The sequence below is a fragment of the Eptatretus burgeri genome, chromosome 10, assembly GCF_056783735.1.
Source record: "Eptatretus burgeri isolate ZD-2024b chromosome 10, Ebu_testis_v1, whole genome shotgun sequence".
Lineage (NCBI taxonomy): Eukaryota > Metazoa > Chordata > Myxini > Myxiniformes > Myxinidae > Eptatretus > Eptatretus burgeri.
Window position 1 is genome coordinate 81,063,506 of NC_140970.1, and position 19,314 is coordinate 81,082,819.

Consider the following 19,314-nt stretch of genomic DNA (forward strand, 5'->3'; position numbering starts at 1 on the left):
GACCTCTGACCTTGTCGAATAAAAGCTGTCTCCCGAGAAGGTAGCGATGCAAACCAGAAGTTTCTACGATTATTCTGTTCCAAACCATCAAAAATCAAATGTTTTGGATGTTTGACCTCACTGTGCCCATGACCTTTGACCGATTTTGACCAAAATCTAATCAGCGCTAGCCACCACCCTCCTGAATCATGTGGTTTAATTTGACATTGGGAGCTTCTTCCGTTCTCGAGTTATCATGCCTACAAACAAACAAACAAACAAACAAACAAACAAACAAACAAACAAACAAACAGAAACGGAAGTCATCAATATACTTACGAAATCTTTAGATTTCGTAAGTAACAAGCAGTCATAGACTGGTACTTCCGAAATCGTCAACTTGACCTCTGACCTTGTCTAATAAAAGCTGTCTCGAGAGAAGGCAGCGACTCAAACCAGAAGTTTCTACGATGATTCTGTACAAAACCATCGAAAATCGAATGTTTTGGATGTTTGACCTCACTGTGACCTTGACCTTTGACCGATTTTGACCAAAATCTAATCAGCACTAGCCATCACCCTCCCGAATCATGTGGTGTAATTTGACATTGGTAGCTTCTTCCGTTCTCGAGTTATCTGTACCAAACCAACAAAAATCGAATATTTGACCTCACTGTGGCCTTGACCTTTGACCGATTTTGACCAAAATCTAATCAGCACTTGCCATGACCCTCCTGAATCACGTGGTGTAATTTGGCATTGGTAGTTTCTTCCGTTCTCGAGTTATCGTGCCGACAAACAAACAAACAAACAAACTAACAAACAAACAAGCAGTCATGGACTGGTACTTCCGAAATCGTCAACTTGACCTCTGACCTTGTCTAATAAAAGCATGAATCCGTCAGAAGCCCAAGGGGAGCTTGAATTCTGAATTCATTGTGGTCTACGATTTTACACTGTGGTTTGCAGATAATGAGTCCCAGACAAAAACTAGATTTCTTATAAAAATTCCATTTTTTTGTTTTTATTTTTAAAAAAGTGATTCAGTACCAGCAAGATATGCCAGATAATAGGTGTATTACTTTTCAGAAGAATCTGATGAAAGACATATATATATATATATATATATATATATATATATATATATATATATATATATATATATATATATATATATATATATATATATATATATATATATATATATATATATATATATATATATATATATACATATATATACACATATATATATACATACATATATATATATATACATACATATATATACATACATATATATACATACATATATATATATATATATATATATATATATATATATATATATATATATATATATATATATATATATATATCAGTTATTCATCGCTGTTCCAGAATTTCGACAACCGAGTTTTAAGCGTCCGAAGTGATCGCAAAAACCGAAGACAAAATTAAAATCGGAGTTAAAACGAACTCGTAACGTCGAGCGAAGTAAAAATACTCCATTTCTCCACATGAATTTATGGAATTATGTTTGACCTCACTGTGACCTTGACCTTTGACCGATTTTGACCAAAATCTAATCAGCACTAGCCATCACCCTCCCGAATCACGTGGTGTAATTTGACATTGGTAGCTTCTTCCGTTCGAGTTATCTGTACCAAACCATCAAAAATCGAATATTTGACCTCACTGTGGCCTTGACCTTTGACCGATTTTGACCAAAACTAATCAGCACTAGCCATCACCCTCCTGAATCACGTGGTGTAATTTGACATTGGTAGCTTCTTCCATTCTCGAGTTATCGTGCCTACAAACAAACAAACAAACAAACAGAAACGGAAGTCATCAATAAAAACTTACGAAATCTTTAGATTTCTTTAGTAAAACAAACAAACAAACAGAAAGGGAAGTCATCAATATACTTACGAAATCTTTAGATTTCGTAAGTAACAAACAGAAACGGAAGGCATCAATATACTTACGAAATCTTTAGATTTCGTAAGTAACAAACAAAGACAGGGGTGAAAACAGTCACCTCCGTCCATCTTCGATGGCAGAGGTTAAAAATAGTGAAAAAATGGCAACCAGTTTGGTGTAAAACAAAGTACAAAAAAAAGTGAAAAAAATAGCAGCAAATTTAGTGCAAAAAAAAACAATGGAAAAAAAATAGTGAAAAATTAGCAACCACTTTGGTGTAAAACAAACAATGTACAGAAAAATATAGTTTAAAATTAGCAACCACTTTGGTGTGAAACAATGTGCAGAAAAATACTGAAAAAATAGCAGCAAATCTGATGTAAAAAAAAACTCAGTCAAGGAAAATTGTGAAAAAAAAGCACATTTGGTGTAAAAAAAAACAATGGAAAAAATAGTGAAAAATTAGCAACCACTTTGGTATAAAACAAACAATATGCAGAAAAATATTGAAAAAATAGCAGCAAATCTAGTGTAAAAAAACAAAGTCCAGGAAAATGGTGAACAAAGACCAAATTTGGTGTAAAACAAACAATGTCCAGGAAAATAGTGAAAAAATAGCAACCACTTTGGTGTAAAACAAAGTACAGAAAAATAGCGAAAATACAGCAAAAAAAAAAATTGAAAAATAGATTAAAAAAAATAGCACAGCAACCACCGAAATCTCCAAAAAAATATTTTTAAATCATAGGAAAAGAAACCTATCTTTTTGCTATTTTGGGGAAAAAATAGTTTTTAAATAGCACTGAAAGACCAAAAATAGCCAAAAAATAGGGGAAATCGATAAGGGATACTCGAGTGGAAAGTAGTTTTTTACTCGGCCATTCTCAGAAGGTGAAGGTGAATGGTAGTTTATCTAAGTTATCAATCTTAAATATTGGTGCTCCACAAGGCTGTGTATTATCATCTCCACGGTTCAGTCTGTATACCAATGGATGTGTGGCTCTCAAAGAAGTGAGTAACTTTATTAAGTATGTGGACAATACCACAATTATTGACTGTCTTTCTGATCAATCGGTCTTTGTATCATATTTTGATGAGATTGAAGCATTGAATAAGTGTTCTTTTTTTTAATGAGTGATTTTGGATTTCAGAAAAGGTAACAATCATGAACTTGCAACCATAAATGGTGACAAGGTGCAAATCATGAATAAACTCAAATACCTGGACACTATTATCTGTAATACGCTAACTTTTGATGAAAGATCGATGTTGTGTCCAATAAATCAATGCAAAGATTGTCTTTTCAGGAAGTTGAATTCATTTGGTGTAAGCTCACGCATGATGCAGATATTGACTAATTCCTTGCTGATCAGTGTTTTGTCATTGAATTTGGTTTCCTATGGTATGGTTATCTAAATGTGCAGCATAAGTCATGACTGAGAAAGGTCATTATACAAGCATTTAAAGTGGGTGGACCTTCAATCTGTGTGGAGTCTTTATATTTGCGAGCATTGAAAAGGAAGACAATGCATGTATGTACCAATAAAAGTCTTTTCTTGAACGGTCTTCTTGAAAAACTGTCATCAGGAAGACGCTTTTGTTCTACGCTTAAGAACATTAAAAAAAAGTTATGAATAGCATGTGCAATTCGAGTGTTAAATTCAAATTCTTAGCCATTTTGCTGTTAATCCATGTTCCACATTTTACTTGCTATTCTTTTTCCTGTTTTATACATGGTCAAGACTCGTGGAAGAGCTGGGACACAGAGCATACCAGGATACAATAAACAAAGGGAACAGCAGGAGAAAGGGGAAATGCCAACAGCAGGGATGAGGGAGAAGGTAGACGGAGATGTACAAACAAGGGAGGCAGGTGATGATGAGGGGTAGGGGACAACACAAGGAGTGGAAAACATGGATCCATCAGCAAAATTTTGTGGGGGGTGAGGATGGTTTAATGGGTGCAGAAAAGATCATGGCTTTGGATGGGGGATGACATGAACAGTTGTCTTGAAGACCTGGAAGGAAGAATGAGATTGAGGAGAGTGTTGAAGGTGATTCCACAGACAGGTAAAAAGAGGAATAAATGAGTGGAGTGGAGATGAGCAGTAGTTCTGGATTTAGGCAGTTTCACCAGGACGGGGTTGCTAGCAGACTGCATGAATCCTGCAGATACTTTGGGGGAAAAGAGCATGGAGAAGGCAGAGGGTGCAAGACCAGAAATGAGGCAGAATAAGACAGAGAGAACCGAACTGTCGGTGATGGCGAAGTGATAGGCCCATAGACTCATCTTCATCATGAGAGATTGCAATGATCTTGAAAGCCTTGGTATCCACAGCAACAAGCTGAGCAAGATGTGAAGCAGGGAGGCAGCCCAAAGGGGGGGGGGGAGCAGAACTCCATAAAGCTGCAGATGAAAGTCTTGTAGGTGGATAGGAGATCAGGTGTGCCAAGGAAGGACTTTGCATGATGGAGGATGCCCAGACAGCATCTGCTTTTGGAGGCCAACTTTGAAATGTGGCTTCCACAAGAGAGATCATGGCTGATAGTGAGACCCAGGAGTTTGAATGACTGAACTTCCTCGAGACGATTGTTAAGAAAATAGACAGGAGGGTTTGCCAGATGGTCTTTTTGGAGTGAGAGAGCGAGAGAGAGCGAGAGAGAGTTTTCAGGATTGAAAGACATATTCCAAGTGTTTGACCAATTTATGATTTCGTTAAGGTCTGAAGAGAGGGAAGAGGCTGCAGCCTGTCTGTCAGAAGGATGAGAGATGTCATGGCAGAGAGTGGAATCATCAGCAAAGAGATGAAGAGGATTTTCCAGAGTCAGTGGGATCATTGGTGAAGATTATAAGTAATGTGGGGCCGAGAACACTGTCTTGGGGTACCCAAGTCTTGACAGGGAGGAGAAGAAGAAAGGGTTGCATTGAGAGCCACACGTTGTCTATGAGGGGGGAGGAAGTCAGTAATACAAGAGTGGAGTTGGCCTTGGATTCCATAGAGAGACAGTTTGGAGAGCAAGACAGGATGCCAGACTGTATTGAAAGCTCGAGACATATCCAGGTAGACAGTCCTGATCTCATGTCTGATATTGAGGCCCTCCATCCATTGTTGGGAGAGTAGAAGCAGCATGTCCAAGGTAGAGTGATCAGGTCTGAATCTGGATTGATGATGTGTGATGAGGCTGTTGGAAAAAATAAATGATTTTATGTCAACTGCAATGATGGATTCCATGAACTTGCTGATGATTGGAAGTAAACTAATTGGCCTGAAGTTAAGGGGATCCATTTTACCTCATTTTCAATGTAATGCTGTGAAGTTGTCTGATTTCCAAGCAGATGGAAGATGACTTATGGTAAATAACAGGGTCAGGGTGAAAAGGGCAGATAGAGGAAGTGCAACAACAGCAGAGCAGGTTTTTAGGAAACGTATGGGACATTCAGGATTATGAATTCATGATGTGAAAACTGCACCTTGGCCTTAGATTATATCATTGCAATTTTGTGCTACACTATTTTCCAGGGATATACGTAAAGGCATTGATTCAAATTTGGCCTATCATGCCTGCACTTTATACTCACCACATTAATTCAATACATTAGTTTACCTACTTAACTTCACTGAGGGAAAAGGGGTGAAAGTAGGAAATGGGGAGGAGAACAGTGGGGGTAGCCATGGGGTATGGGATGTGGGGTTGGGGGGTGTGTGTGTGTGTGTGTGTGTGTGTGTGTGTGTGTGTGTGTGTGTGTGTGTGTGTGTGTGTGTGTGTGTGTGTGTGTGTGTGTGTGTGTGTGTGTGTGTGTGTGTGTGTGTGTGTGTGTGTGTGTCAATATACACAACACATTGTTGCACCCTGACATTTGTGGGGGATACATTCTTGGAAAATTCCGGGAAAGGTGAAGCCGCAAATGTCACATTGTGAATGGGGGTGGGGGGGGGGCATTGTTTCAATGGAAAGAGGGGGATATGTTTCCAGCGGTTCCTGATGCAGAGGGGAAAATTTTTAAGTTTTCAATTTTTTCAACCAACAATGCACACGATTAGTTTCATAAAAAGTGCTGAGAAAAAACAAACAAACACAAAACAACAGCAGGTAGGATTTCAAATTTTTATTTACAAAAACACACAAAGATTTTAAAATGATGATGATGATTAAATAAAATCCAGTGAACTCAATTAACTTCTCTGAAGATGATGCAGGTGAGGGTACTGATGAGTTGTGCACTGAGAGGGAGGCAGGAGAGGGTGCTGATGCTCCTGAGGTGGAGGGACCAAGGTGAAAAAAAAAGTGATCGAGAGCTGCCTAGCAGATTGCAGCAGGTTTCGATGTTGCTCTTGTATGGGAGCATCGCATCATCCAATCCTCTCTTGAACTTGAGGTAATGCTCCATGACCAAATTGGAGTCTTGCAGCCTGTCAGCAATTACCCACATGTCCCTCAGCACCTCAACCAGGAACTTGACCACGACGTTGGACCTCAAAACCTCTTCCTCATCACTGCCCACCTTCTCCTCCTCCTCCTCCTCCTCAGAAACCTTGGTAATGGTGTCCAAATCCTCCTCGGTGAGCTATTTTACATGCAAGGCGATAAGATCATGCAACTCCTCAGGCTCCATGTCTTCAAAGCCTTCAAAGCCTTCTCAACCCACCTGCCAACCTGGAAATTTCATGCCTCTCCTCTATGTTGGTGGGAAAGCCTGTAAAGTTCTTCACTGTCTGTGGGCAGATTTTGCCAGCAAGCATTGATGGTGGAGTTTCTAACCTTGTCCAGCGATGGCGCCGATGGCGCTGATGCAGTGGGCTATGTTGAACTCTTTCAAACAGTGCCTGATGGTGAGCTCTGCGTCATCGCATCCAAAATGTAGTGAAAGGTGTAGCAGGTATAGTATGTTTTGAAAGTGGAGATTACCCCTTGGTCGAGTGCCTTGATCAGGGAGGTGGTGTTCGGTGGCAGAAAGACCAACTGAACGTTTGGGTGAGTCACCTTCCGGTCCCCGTGGTGGCCAGGAGTGTTATCGATGAGCAGGACAACCATGAACGCAAGTTTATTTTTCTGCCAGGTACTTCTCCACCTGATGAAGCTGTTACGGAACCAGTCCATGAAAATTGCTGCCTAAACTCACACATTACTGTTGACCATCAAAAACATAGGCAGCGTGTGTTTGTTCTTGCACTTGAAAGCATGCGTGTTCAGGGAATGGTACAGCATCATGAGCTTCATCACACAATCCCCTTTTGCATTTGCACAGAGAAAAGATACCCAGTACTTTGTGGCCTTGAACCCTGATGCTCTCATTTGGGCTTCAAGATAAAAGTTTGTGTTGGCATCTTTTTCCAAAACATGCCGGTCTCGTCAGTGTTGAACACCTGCTCTGGCAGATACCCCTTCTCCTCGATGAGCTTCATGAGTTGAGCAGGGAACGTTTTGGCCGCTCCTGGTCTGCAGAGGCATGCTCACCTAACAGTTTGATATTGCGGAGACCGTACCACTTCTTAAAGTGGTCAAACCATCCCCTGCTCACTCGGAATGGACAGGAGCTGCTCATACACCATTGCTCAGCGCATCACTCATAGCCGCACCGGCATCACTTGTGCTAGCACCACCCGTGCCAGCCAGATGCACATACATATGTATCATCTTTGCGTGAATGAGAGGTCCACTTAAAGGCGTATTATTCTGCAAGTTGTCCTCCATGCATATGTTGAGAGCCTTCTCCATCCTTTATTTATGGATGTCCCAGACCTGGGTGACCACTTTGGTGCTTGGTACAGAGCTCGCTGCCACACTTTCTCGGATCGCCTTCTCATTTTTCCATATGTAGCGAATGGTGGATTTGTTTACTCCATGCAGTCTGCACACAGAGGCCGCACTCTCTTCTCTCGAAAGCCAGTCCAGCAGCTCCACTTTTTTGCTCAGGCTCATCACTTTCTTCTGCCTCTTGGCAGGAGATGCATCTCCTGCACCGGTCTTGTGCTTGGGAGCTCTGTTTGATCAATCAGCGAAGCGAGAGGCAAAACACAGGTCAAGGTAGCGGGACAAGAAGAATGATTGAGACCCAGGACACGCTGCACATAAGTAGTCATGTGGGAATTGTAGGTAGCTGTGGGAGGGGTATGTCGGCTGCCCATTGTTCGTGGGCGATGTTGGCGGATGATAAAGTCTGACCTAGCTGGTGGTAAATACTGTGAGGCATTTTAATTGCATAACTCGTGGGTGATGACATATTCAGCAACTGGTGCTGGATGCGGTGGAGCGTTTTAATTGTGTCAGATGTGGGGGATGATGTCTTACGCAGCAGCTGGTAGATACGATGGAGCGTCTTTATAGCACAAATGGTGGGACATGCCGCACAGCTAGGTTTATAGTGCAAATTGTGGGACAGGCACTGCAGCTTGCTTATATCACTGCAAAAAAAGTATGTGCCCGTGAAAAACAGTGACAATATGAAGCACAGGGCCATGAATGTCGAAGCAGTTCATGCATGCGGCTCATAGAAAATGTGTTTTTTGCGTACGTACAGCTGCTCTATTTGTGGCTGATAGAAGATATGTTTTAGAACTGGGTTATGCATGCGGCTCATGGAAAACATGTTTTTGCGCCCACAAAAAAAACGCGAATATGCGAAGCACAAAGCCACAAATGTAGAAGCAGGTCGGATTTTATCAACCGCAAATACGTGAGGTCTGCAAATAGTGAATCCGCAAATGTCGGGGTCTGACATTACATATATCATGAATGGTGGGACAGGCCACGCAGCACGTTTATAATGTGGATATATATATGTATATATATATATATATATATATATATATATATATATATATATATATATATATATATATATATATATATATATATATATATATATATACACACACACATCAGATGCACCTTCTGACTGATGGTGAGCATCGCCGCGGATTATGTCTCACAGTAAAACTGCATAATCCGCACAGAAAAACCATCCGTCTGCAACTCAGACGATTGTTCCTGCTAATGCAAACCATTCAACCAGAGGGCACATGATGTGATCGGCAGGAAAATCAAAACATGTGGAGTGTGACAAGCACTCCGCCGATCCCCATTGGGCACAGTCCTACACCAGAGCGTCGCCTCCAACACAGAGGCCTCGGCCCGGTGACTCTGTCAAACAGACAAAGATTAGATGGTCATCATCAGTTAAACATCAAACGGAGGTGGCTCCGTTTGATGTTTAACTGATGTTAAACTCCAGACATGAGATCCATAAGGTTTTACTTGGAAACAGAGAGGAACAAAAGAACACCTGAACTCCTATCCACATACGAGGCCTTCATCTGCATCTTGATGGAGTACTACGAATCCCACCACCACAATCTCTCTTCCTTCCAAATTTCTTTCTGTATTCCTCTTGTCCACCCCATGCATCCTCTCCTTCCCCTCATTCCTCACCCCACCCATTGTTTGTCAAAGTCTGCCTCTATCTTGGCCTTCAACACTGCTGTTGGTGTTTCCCCCCTCTCTCTACTGTTCTTTTTGTACTGATCCACTCAATGTACTTGTACTCGCTCTTCTAAGAGCATTGACGATGTATACAAAAACAGAAAAGAACATAAAAGCAGTTCGTTTCACGCGCATTTATAGAGGCTGTTAATTTACAATAATAAACAAATTTGATTTATCACTGATTATAATTGCAGGAATTTACTCAAATGTATGAATATCATTGGAATAACTCAAACTTTTGCACAGTACTGTATAGATGCGGCATACTCCATGATCATTCTCCTGTGTCGTACATTACAAAGCTGCCCCGAGCATCATGTAGTCCCTATTTTCATTGCCCATTCCCAGCAACTTACGTTTCCTAATGTTTTGCCAATCTTTTGCTAAATCTATAAAACTATGAAGACTTTTCTGACTCTACACACACCATCTCTGCCATCAACCTTACCTAAAACCTTTGCGTCGTATGCAAATTTAGAGGCCTACTCGAAACCTGACTGTCCAAATCATTGATGAAAATTGTAAATAATAAATCTCTTTGTTCTGATCCCTGAGCTATCCTATTACTTGCGATCCCCCAGATGGACATCCTCCCACTTGCAGCCACTCTTTGCTTTATATGACAAAGCCAATAATTATAGATGTCTCCAAAATCTCAAAAATAATGCAATGTGAATAACGGATGCAGTTATGTGCAGGGATATTCTTGGTCGTATTAAATTTTTGCAACATGAGTATTGGAAGAAATTGCCATGTTTGGCTTCTTGTTGCATAATTGAGAACCAATAGCAAAAAGGCACAACTCCTGAAAATTAGGATTGAAACCAAAGGCCCATTCGTGACATTTCAGCTAAAAAGGTGTACTCATTTGGTGGTGGAGTGGAAGTGTCGGGGAGGGGAGGCGGTTGGCAATAAGAACAGCAAACAAGTAAAAATGATGCAAATATGAATCTTGCCGCCAATTACAAGCAGGGCACGTTTTACCAGGAAGGTATTTTCGAATCGAAGGACAATGGGTAGTTCTCTAATCGAATTAACACACCTTTGTTGAAAGCGTATTGTGCTTGAGTTGTTTATGTGCATACTTTTCCAACATAAATAACTCTACTCATTCCAAATTTACCTGTCAGAATGAGAATAAATCCTCATATAATCAATCACAAGTGAAATATTTGGCACAAGAAAAACAGCATGAATGGAGTCAGGGTATTTTGACAAGCTATTGATCTTCAGTTTGGTAATACTTGTGTACATATAAATACTTGTGTGCATGTTATTATGGCTATTTAAAACAGCCCACAGGTTGATGTGTCATAGTATTAAATACATTTTGTGGATTGAAATTCTCACTCTATGAAATAGGTTTCCCCTTTCTCGGTGACTGCCACCTCCCAATGGCTGGGAAGAGGTTCCTCGAAGGATGCAGAGTGTGATGGATGTAGTCCTGACAGCCCACCGGTAATGATCATCTCGGAGACGCTTTCCTCATCACTCGAACCTGTGGTGCATTGAAAATTTACTTATGCAACACTAAAAAGTGAAAAATGTACAATTTTAAACCCCATGCAGTAAGACTTTCCTCACATTGATTGCCAACTTGGTTAAGATGGAAAAAAAGGCTTTGGGTTGGGGGGAGGGGTGGGGGGGATTGTGAAATTTAATTGTTTTTAAATTTCTCTTATAGTGATCTCAGGCCAATTGGAGGAGCTTGTACATAAATTACATTTATGGATAAAGACATTAGTAGATATCAGTGTACCTTTACATTAATTACAAAGACATCAGCAGACAATGGACAAACATGTCCAGTATATGGAATCTGAACCTCGGTGTCCAGCTGCATCATGAGCAGAGGTTCAAATGGGAATATTGCGATCAGACCAGCCCAACATTTGGTGGGAGTTGAGAGAGTGGGGAGAGGACCTAATGGTACCCATAAAATAATAATGCACATTCATATTACAGAATAATTTAAAATGTTCATTATATGCTGTTTTTTGTAATAGTCGCAAAATAAAATCCTAAGATATATATTTTATTATACAAATAGTTTGGATAACTGAAAATATAATTTCACAAAAATATATTTAATGTGGTACAACATTATGGAAGACATCATCATCATCATCATCATTTATTCCACGGCCATAAATTGTTGGAGTGCCATGGTCATATTCTTTGGGCAAACAGAAGAGGTGATGTCCATCACCTCTCCAGACTGAGTTCAGGTAGGAATTTGGAATTTGTTCAGGGGGCCGGCAATAATTCGTTCACCCTTCCATCAAAAGACACAGATGGATGTTTAACATCCATCAGCAATCAATGTTAGCAGACCAGATCCACAGCTTAACATCCATTGATTGAAGCAACACCCTATCTGTAAAACATCAGTCGAACAGTGGATAACCAAGTTGAGAATACAACCCAGACTACAAATGATCAAACCAAGACGACATAGACAAGTGCACTATCTCTGCAGCATCTTGCCAGACAGACAAGTCATAGTTACTGAAATCAAGACCATGGTTAAATTGAAAGGTCAAAGTGACTATCAATGACTTAAGTGTTGCAGCAAACCTTGAGGACTTTCTGGAGGCATTGATCCAATGGAACCTGAATGTATTCCTCGATGCTCCATGCTGCTTACTGAATGAGACCTCGGCCGGGTGGTTCCAGATCCCGTTTGTGGAAGGGGTAGTGGGCCCGGGTCAGCCGGAGGCTTTGGCGTCCCATAAAAGTGACCTTTTTGTCCACAGGTTCATGAGGAGAGAAAGGGAGCGATGAAAGAATCGTGCCTGCAGCAACGTTTCATACACATGGTGAACTATTATGCCTTAAGTGTTCAGCTTTACAAGGGATACAACAACCATATATATATTTGATGTTCAAAGAGAGTTTCAGAAACTAACAGTGTCATCATTAAACCAAGTTATTTCGTTTCATAAAACTTTAACACAACATGAAATTAAAGCAAAATGTATTTCATTGCATCATTTTCGTCACTGTAAGCCTTTGAAGAGACATTAATTGATGGACAAAATGGAATACCATGATAAAATCAAAGATTCACTTTGAAAATGTGAATCACATTATTGTTGGAAACAGACAGCAAACTATTTTTCTAAAGACGTCATTTCTAACTTCTATCATATCCAACAAAAACACAAATTTGCAGGTGAATTATTGTGACAGGTTCACCCTTTATATTGTTACTGGCCGGGGGTCAGCCGCCAACCGACCGCTCTGAACGGAGCCGCAAGTCGAGTCGGCCCGACCGATCGCCCGGAATATAGATCGCCGCCCGGATAACTCCGAGCGACGGGTCCTTGTACAAGAACCGAAATACGCCAATCGGAAGATCACGTGGGGTAGGGTCGATTGCCAATCTTCAATGTACCTAAATACCCACATGATCCAACTACCGGGGTATTCCACCCTCGATGGAACTCGTACGGAACAAACCGCCGAGGCAAGCTTGTCCGTGCTCGATTCCGAGCGGCGTAATCGCCGAGAACTGTCGGTCCAAATGTCCCCCTCTTACGGCAAACCAACGGCTTTCTAACTCCCAACACACGAAATGTTCAGTCAATGAGGGAATGGACGCAACGAGCAGCTTTACATTCACATAAGGACATTTATTATAATAAAACACGTATGCAATTAAATAAGGCAAAACACGTATGCAATTATACAAGCAACAAAAGCACGACAAAAGAACTACAACCGTCTACTTATTATGTACAGTCATTTACACTTAACAGCAGTTCCTACTTATTAGACGGGCCCACGGACACACGTACGTACGCGCGCGCGCACGCACACACGAAATGGTGGCTGAGGCCTTTAATCACGAGCTCCAGCTCGGAGGACAGGTGAGCTGAAACTCAGAGCTTGACTCGAACCTTTCCACCTCGTGTGGTCTTCAACTTGTCCGGACCTGGGCTCCCGCGAGAGCGAGCTGGATCCAATCGCCACGATCCTTCCCGAGCTCCCGCAAATCCTCCCGCGCCGGTGAGACGAGGCGCCGATCCTTCCTGTCGATTGTCGCTTCCCCGAGGATCCAACTCCAAGAAGAGGCCGATGCGTCGCACCAAGCCGGGAAACAAAATGGAGAACGAAAAGCTCCACGAACCAAGAAGAAGAGGAAGAAGAGAAAGAGAGGAAGAAGAGGAAGAAGCCTCCACTCGCAGCTCGAGCCAAACAACCGGCTCAAGTTCCTTCCCAAACAAAGCAGCAGCCGAAGCTCACTGAGCCAGCCGAAGCAAAAAAAGCTTCCGAAGGCATCAAGCCAAGCAGGATCCGACAGCTGAATGACTGCTCTCTCTGAAGCAAAAAAAGCTTACTCCTCCTATGGGACTCAGCACACGGACTCAGCACACGAACTCTGCACATGGGACTCAGAACGGGACTCTTCACGAACTCTGCCCACGAACTCAGCCCTACCACGAGACTCCCACGAACTCAGCCCTCCCACGAACTCTTTTTGAACAAAGAAAAGATGTCCTCTTTATCCTTTGCACCCCTCCCCACACCCGATGTGACTCATGCCCTCGTGATCCACCCTCCGCTCAACCACGGGTGGGAGGGAGTTGTTGACGTCACCGCAGGGTTCTTCTTCCTCTTCGCAGAAGAGGGGGAAGGACGTCTCCATTGTTCGCTCCAAACTATTAAAATCGATCTGCAGCGCATCTAATCGATTTCAAAACATTTAAACAATGGAAGGTGAGCTATCTCGGGAACATGCACTTATCGACATAGCTGACTAAAGGAACCTGTATGTTGTGTGCAATTGAATTCCAAATTCGTAACACTACCCCCTCCCCTTTTTACCGACTCGTCCCGAGTCGTCAAATTTTCGTGTGGCCAGCATGTGTAAGTTTTCCCCTAGTACGTTCTACCTTCGGATCCCTGAGTGCGACATTTTTTTAAACGTGTCCCAAAAATAAATAACCAATGCGCTGCGTAACAAACTGAACAAACTCTCACAGACTCATTCGGACAACTTAACTAAAATTGCCGGCACTAAAACAAACATGCAGGTGGGGTTCCACGTATTTACAATCTTAACTTATCTATTACATTACACTAACCATGGCCCAGGACTTGTGATCTGTGAAAGGGAAAAAGGTAAAAGGCAAAAGTCATTGCAAAGTCTTTGGTGCAGGGGAATGGATGGAGATGGTCGCAAAACAAATGGACATGATGGATGCACGGGCTGCCTGCAGGGCAGCCCTTGCAAAACTGGATGTTCCTGGCGCACATGGTGATGGATGGACACAGGGGCAAACGCAAACAAGGGCTAGCAGGCATGGGGTCATGGCAGAGGCAGGCAACTAGGCATGGCAAGGCAAGTCCATGCAGAACAGGCAGCTGCAGCACAACAGGCCGGTAGGTGAAGCTGGCCGGCCTCTGGTGTGGCTCCATCAGGTCTGGAGGGAGTGCGGTGGTGCCGGCCGCTCTGAAGGCGGGCTCGGACCGAGCCCACTGTCTCCCCCCACTCTATCGCCTTTGCCTGTCTCTGTCCATACCCACTCCCTTAATTTTCCACACAACACAACAAAACTTAGCCCTTCTTTATTTTTATTATTTTTATTTCCCTTTTACAATTGTCTCCCTAACCCCCTTTATCGTCATTGTCCGGCTAACCTATCCTGTCAACCTAGCCTACTCCCAACCCCTACGTCCCTCTCTGGAGGGGAATAGGGAGAGACTTGCGTCCTGTCTCGAGGCCCAACAAAGCCTCAGAATGGCCTCCTCAGAGTTCAGCGATCTACCAAGGTGAGTCCAGCGGCCTACAACAAGCGAAGGGATGGATGGTGCGAAGGGGTACATCTCCTATCTACCCAAACATTCATTAACCTGAAACGCCTCACACTTTAAAACTATCGGGTCTAAAAACCATGATTCCCGTCGCCTGTGTTGGTGTCCATTATAAATTTGGGCCTTGCCCTCAAATTTTCATTCGTGCCCTCGCACAATTTCCTGGCTGGGCAGCGTGGCTCAACTGGCAGGAACTCCCCCTCTGCCGAACTCTAATCATGGCACCCCCAGGCCCGCAGGCTGCCTCTGAGCCTAGCTGCTCCCTATAAATGTGGGGGGTTGCCCTCTCTGGCATTGCCCCCCTCCGATGCCCACATGGCCTCTTGATGCCCCGGGTCCCTTTCCGAGGGTCGCCCTTGCCCACTACACTGCCCCCGTGGCATTCTGGCGCTCGGGGTCCCGTTTCCGACGGGTCGCCCGTGCCCACTACTCTATCCCGGCCCCTCTTGGGCCCTTGGCCTACTAGTCCGGTGCCTGGGGTGCCCACCAAACAAATACTCAACTTTCCACAGCCACGCGCCCAGCCGGTCCATGAACTCTTGTACCCCTCCAAACGGGTTTCGTGTCTTCTCTCAACACCGACAACAAAACGACCTCCTGTTAGTAAATTTGAATAACCCACTAGCTTACATTAAACTGACCCTGGGGTCACTTGGGTGGGAATCACTCCTCCCCCCCAACCAGTCATTCGCACCATGCATACCACATTCGCTCCACTCGCACACTTGGGCCCACTGTCCTACACTCATTCCTCACACACTTTCCATTTCGCAACTCACACCAACACTCCACACTGCCATCCTTCCAACTAAATCCCCTGACTAACTCATGCTCCCTTGTCATCCCTTAAAACTCATGCACGTTCCATTTACTCTACGTAGCTAAGCTACGTCTCCACTACACATTTCCAGTCTGTCTGTGTCTCCAAAAATTCCATTTCCTAAATCTAAACTAAAATCCCTCTAACTAATCCATTCCACGGGCTCCATGAGGTACAACCCATGTCACCATGAAGCTGGTCTAACTATCGCTATCCCATCCCCCTAACTAGTAGTTCCTGTGCCCCCATGCAAGGGGGTCTTGCACCCCTTGTCTGGGAATCCTGTTCACCCAAAGCGAGGTTTGCTTTTCTCAACTTTTTTTTTTTTCATAATGCGCACCACCAGCGCGGCAGTTCACAGCCGTGCTCTTTTTCCGTGACGTCATGGCAGCTGCTTGCGCCCCGCGCACCTCGTCCCTCTTGGACAGTACCATCCGGCAGGAATTCCTTTCTGCCGGATTCCAAACACACGTGCAGCCATGACGTCACTCTGCGCATCTCAAAGCAAGCCCCGCGTTTCGAGGGGTTCCCCACGCGAACACATGTGCTCTGCTCGTCGGAGCTTTACAAACACGCTCACGTGGAGAACCCATCCGGTCCAAATTCAGAATCCAGCCGAGCTACTGTCCGTCCGCGGGATCGGCGAACATCCACCGCTGGCGTTTCCGGACCGGGTTTCACCTGCGCAGCCACGCACGTGGCAGCCTTGTGCGTAGCACAGCACGGACCCCGCGCTCGCTGCTGTGCAAACCCGGCACGATTCTCAATTCAGCTACGGCCGCTACTCGGCCCTTGTACTTCATCTGGTCCTGTCGTCGTCGCCGTTCAACGCACACACTCCTGCGTGCCACGACGCTCACACACTCCACCACAGCACTCGGACACGGGGATGCGGTTGCGTCCTCCCGCATACCGACTGTCATCTCGCTCACGTACAGCGACCTCACACACGCTGTCTCTCTCACATATCGCCTTTCACTCACACACACCATACTACTCACACACGCGGTTCCTGTCACATGCGGTGTTTCATCCACACACGGTATTTCATCCACACCATGCGTGCTGGAAAGCATGCATTTCGGCACACTCGTAAACACACATTTCGACACCAAACACACCGGAACAACCACGCTGGGAATTAGCACCACCTCAAGGGGTCCCGGGGTTTCCATAACCCCCAAGCTCCGCATGCACCCATTCACAGCACTCGCCCCCTTTACCTCACAAGGCTCGACCGGACTCTCCCCCTCGCGATCCGCCTCAAGGGGGATTATTCCCTCCCCTCATTCAATAAGGAGGCTATCCGGCTGCTTGCACCGGGTCACGACATTCCCCGAGCTCCCCCTCATCGTCCTCCACTAACTCTGTGTGTGTGTGCTCGTCTTTCACCCGGTCTTTATCGTGTAGTCTCTCCTCTACTTTTTCTGTCTCCTGCGTCTCTGTTATTTCTGTCACCTCGTTTATTATTTCCCTCGTCTCTACGTGTCTTGCCGTACACGGCTCCGTCACCCCTTTTAATTTTTCCCTCTGTGTCATCGTCACTTTCTCGGTCACCTGCTCAAGTCTCGCCCAACACGTCTCCCGAATTACTTTGTCATCCCCCGCTTCCATCGTGGGCCGGACAGTCGTTGCACTCCCCCCCAGCTCGTTCGCCCCAGCATGTGGCGTCGCCATTACGCACTCCGTTGTCCGAGTTTCACTGCACGCAATTGTGATTATGCCCGCCTGCAGGCCTCGCCCCATGCTCTGCATTTCACCCCGCATTTCTTTCATCTCGCTTTGTATATTTGTCTCCATTTTTCCCATCAACGCCTCGAACATGTCTCTTACGTCAAATAACCACGTGGCAGTCGGTTCGCCATTCCCGGGCGCGGATCTGACGGGGACTGAGGAGGGATTTTGACGGAGAAGGGGAAGGGGGGTGTCATACACAGCGGCCCCCGCCGCTGCGCCCATTGCGGACTCTGCATTTATTTGCGGGGAATAGTCAACCTGCATAATGGGAGTGTCCTGCATGGTCATTTCGTCCTGAGCCATAGATTCTGACATTTCCAAATTCATTCCTCATCCCTCCTGTTGAACATTTTACGTGCTGGGAATAAAATTTATAACGCTCGTAATTTGGGGGCACGGGGGGTGGGGGAGGTTTGCTCCGTATACCCCTGATCCGACTCCGTGAATTTTGCTACGGAGGAGGAGGCCGAATCGCACTCCTGAACACCAATTGTTACTGGCCGGGGGGTCAGCCGCCAACCGACCGCTCTGAATGGAGCCGCAAGTCGAGTCGGCCCGACCGATCGCCCGGATAACTCCGAGCGACGGGTCCTTATACAAGAACCGAAATATGCCAATGGGCAGATCACGTGGGGTAGGGTCCATTGCCAATCTTCAATGTACCTAAATACCCACGTGATCCAACTACCGGGGTATTCCACCCTTGACGGATCTCGTACGGAACAAACCGCCAAGGCGAGCCTGTCCGTGCGTGATTCCGAGCGGTGTAACCGCCGAGAACCGTCGGTCCAAATGTCCCCCTATTACGGCAAACCAACGGCTTTCTAACTCCCAACACACGAAATGTTTAATCAATGAGGGAATGGACGCAACGAGCAGGTTTACATTCACACAAGGACATTTATTATACTAAAGCACGTATGCAATTAAATAAGGCAAAACACTTATGCAATTATACAAGCAACAAAAGCACGACAAAAGAACTATAACCGTCTACTTATTATGTACAGTCATTTACACTTAACAGCAGTTCCTTCTAATTAGACTGGCCCACGTACACACAAGAAATGGTGGCTAAGGCCTTTAATCACGAGCTCCAGCTCAGAGGACAGGTGAGCTGAAACTCAGAGCTTGACTCGAACCTTTCCACCTCGTGTGGTCTTCAACTTGTCCGGACCCGGGCTCCAGCGAGAGCGAGAGCGAGCTGGATCCAATCGCCGCAAATCCTCCCGTGCTTCTCAACACGTGCCGGTGAGACGAGGCGCCGATCCTTCCTGTCGATCTTCGCTTCCCCGGGAAACAAAATGGAGAAAGAAAAGCTCCACGAACCAAGAAGAAGAGGAAGAAGAGGAAGAAGAGGAAGAAGAGGAAGAAGAGGAAGAAGAGGAAGAAGAGGAAGAAGAGGAAGAAGAGGAAGAAGAGGAAGAAGAGGAAGAAGAGGAAGAAGAGGAAGAAGAGGAAGAAGAGGAAGAAGAGGAAGAAGAGGAAGAAGAGGAAGAAGAGGAAGAAGAGGAAGAGGAAGAAGAGGAAGAACAGGAAGAGAGGAAG

General features: G+C 44.7%; 1 protein-coding gene across 1 annotated transcript in view; it reads right to left on the reverse strand.

The window, feature by feature from the left end:
• Window positions 1–19,050, reverse strand: part of LOC147018963 (membrane-associated guanylate kinase, WW and PDZ domain-containing protein 2-like) — a 97,968-nt gene extending 78,918 nt beyond the window's left edge. Inside the window, exons 1-3 of the mRNA XM_085899084.1 lie at window positions 18,909–19,050; window positions 11,967–12,131; window positions 10,740–10,887 (exon numbers count right to left, since the gene is read on the reverse strand). Coding sequence (XP_085755210.1) covers window positions 10,740–10,887; window positions 11,967–12,027 — 209 coding nt within the window. The 5' untranslated portion in view covers window positions 12,028–12,131; window positions 18,909–19,050. The remainder of the gene's footprint in view (window positions 1–10,739; window positions 10,888–11,966; window positions 12,132–18,908) is intronic.
• Window positions 19,051–19,314: the final 264 nt, after the last annotated feature.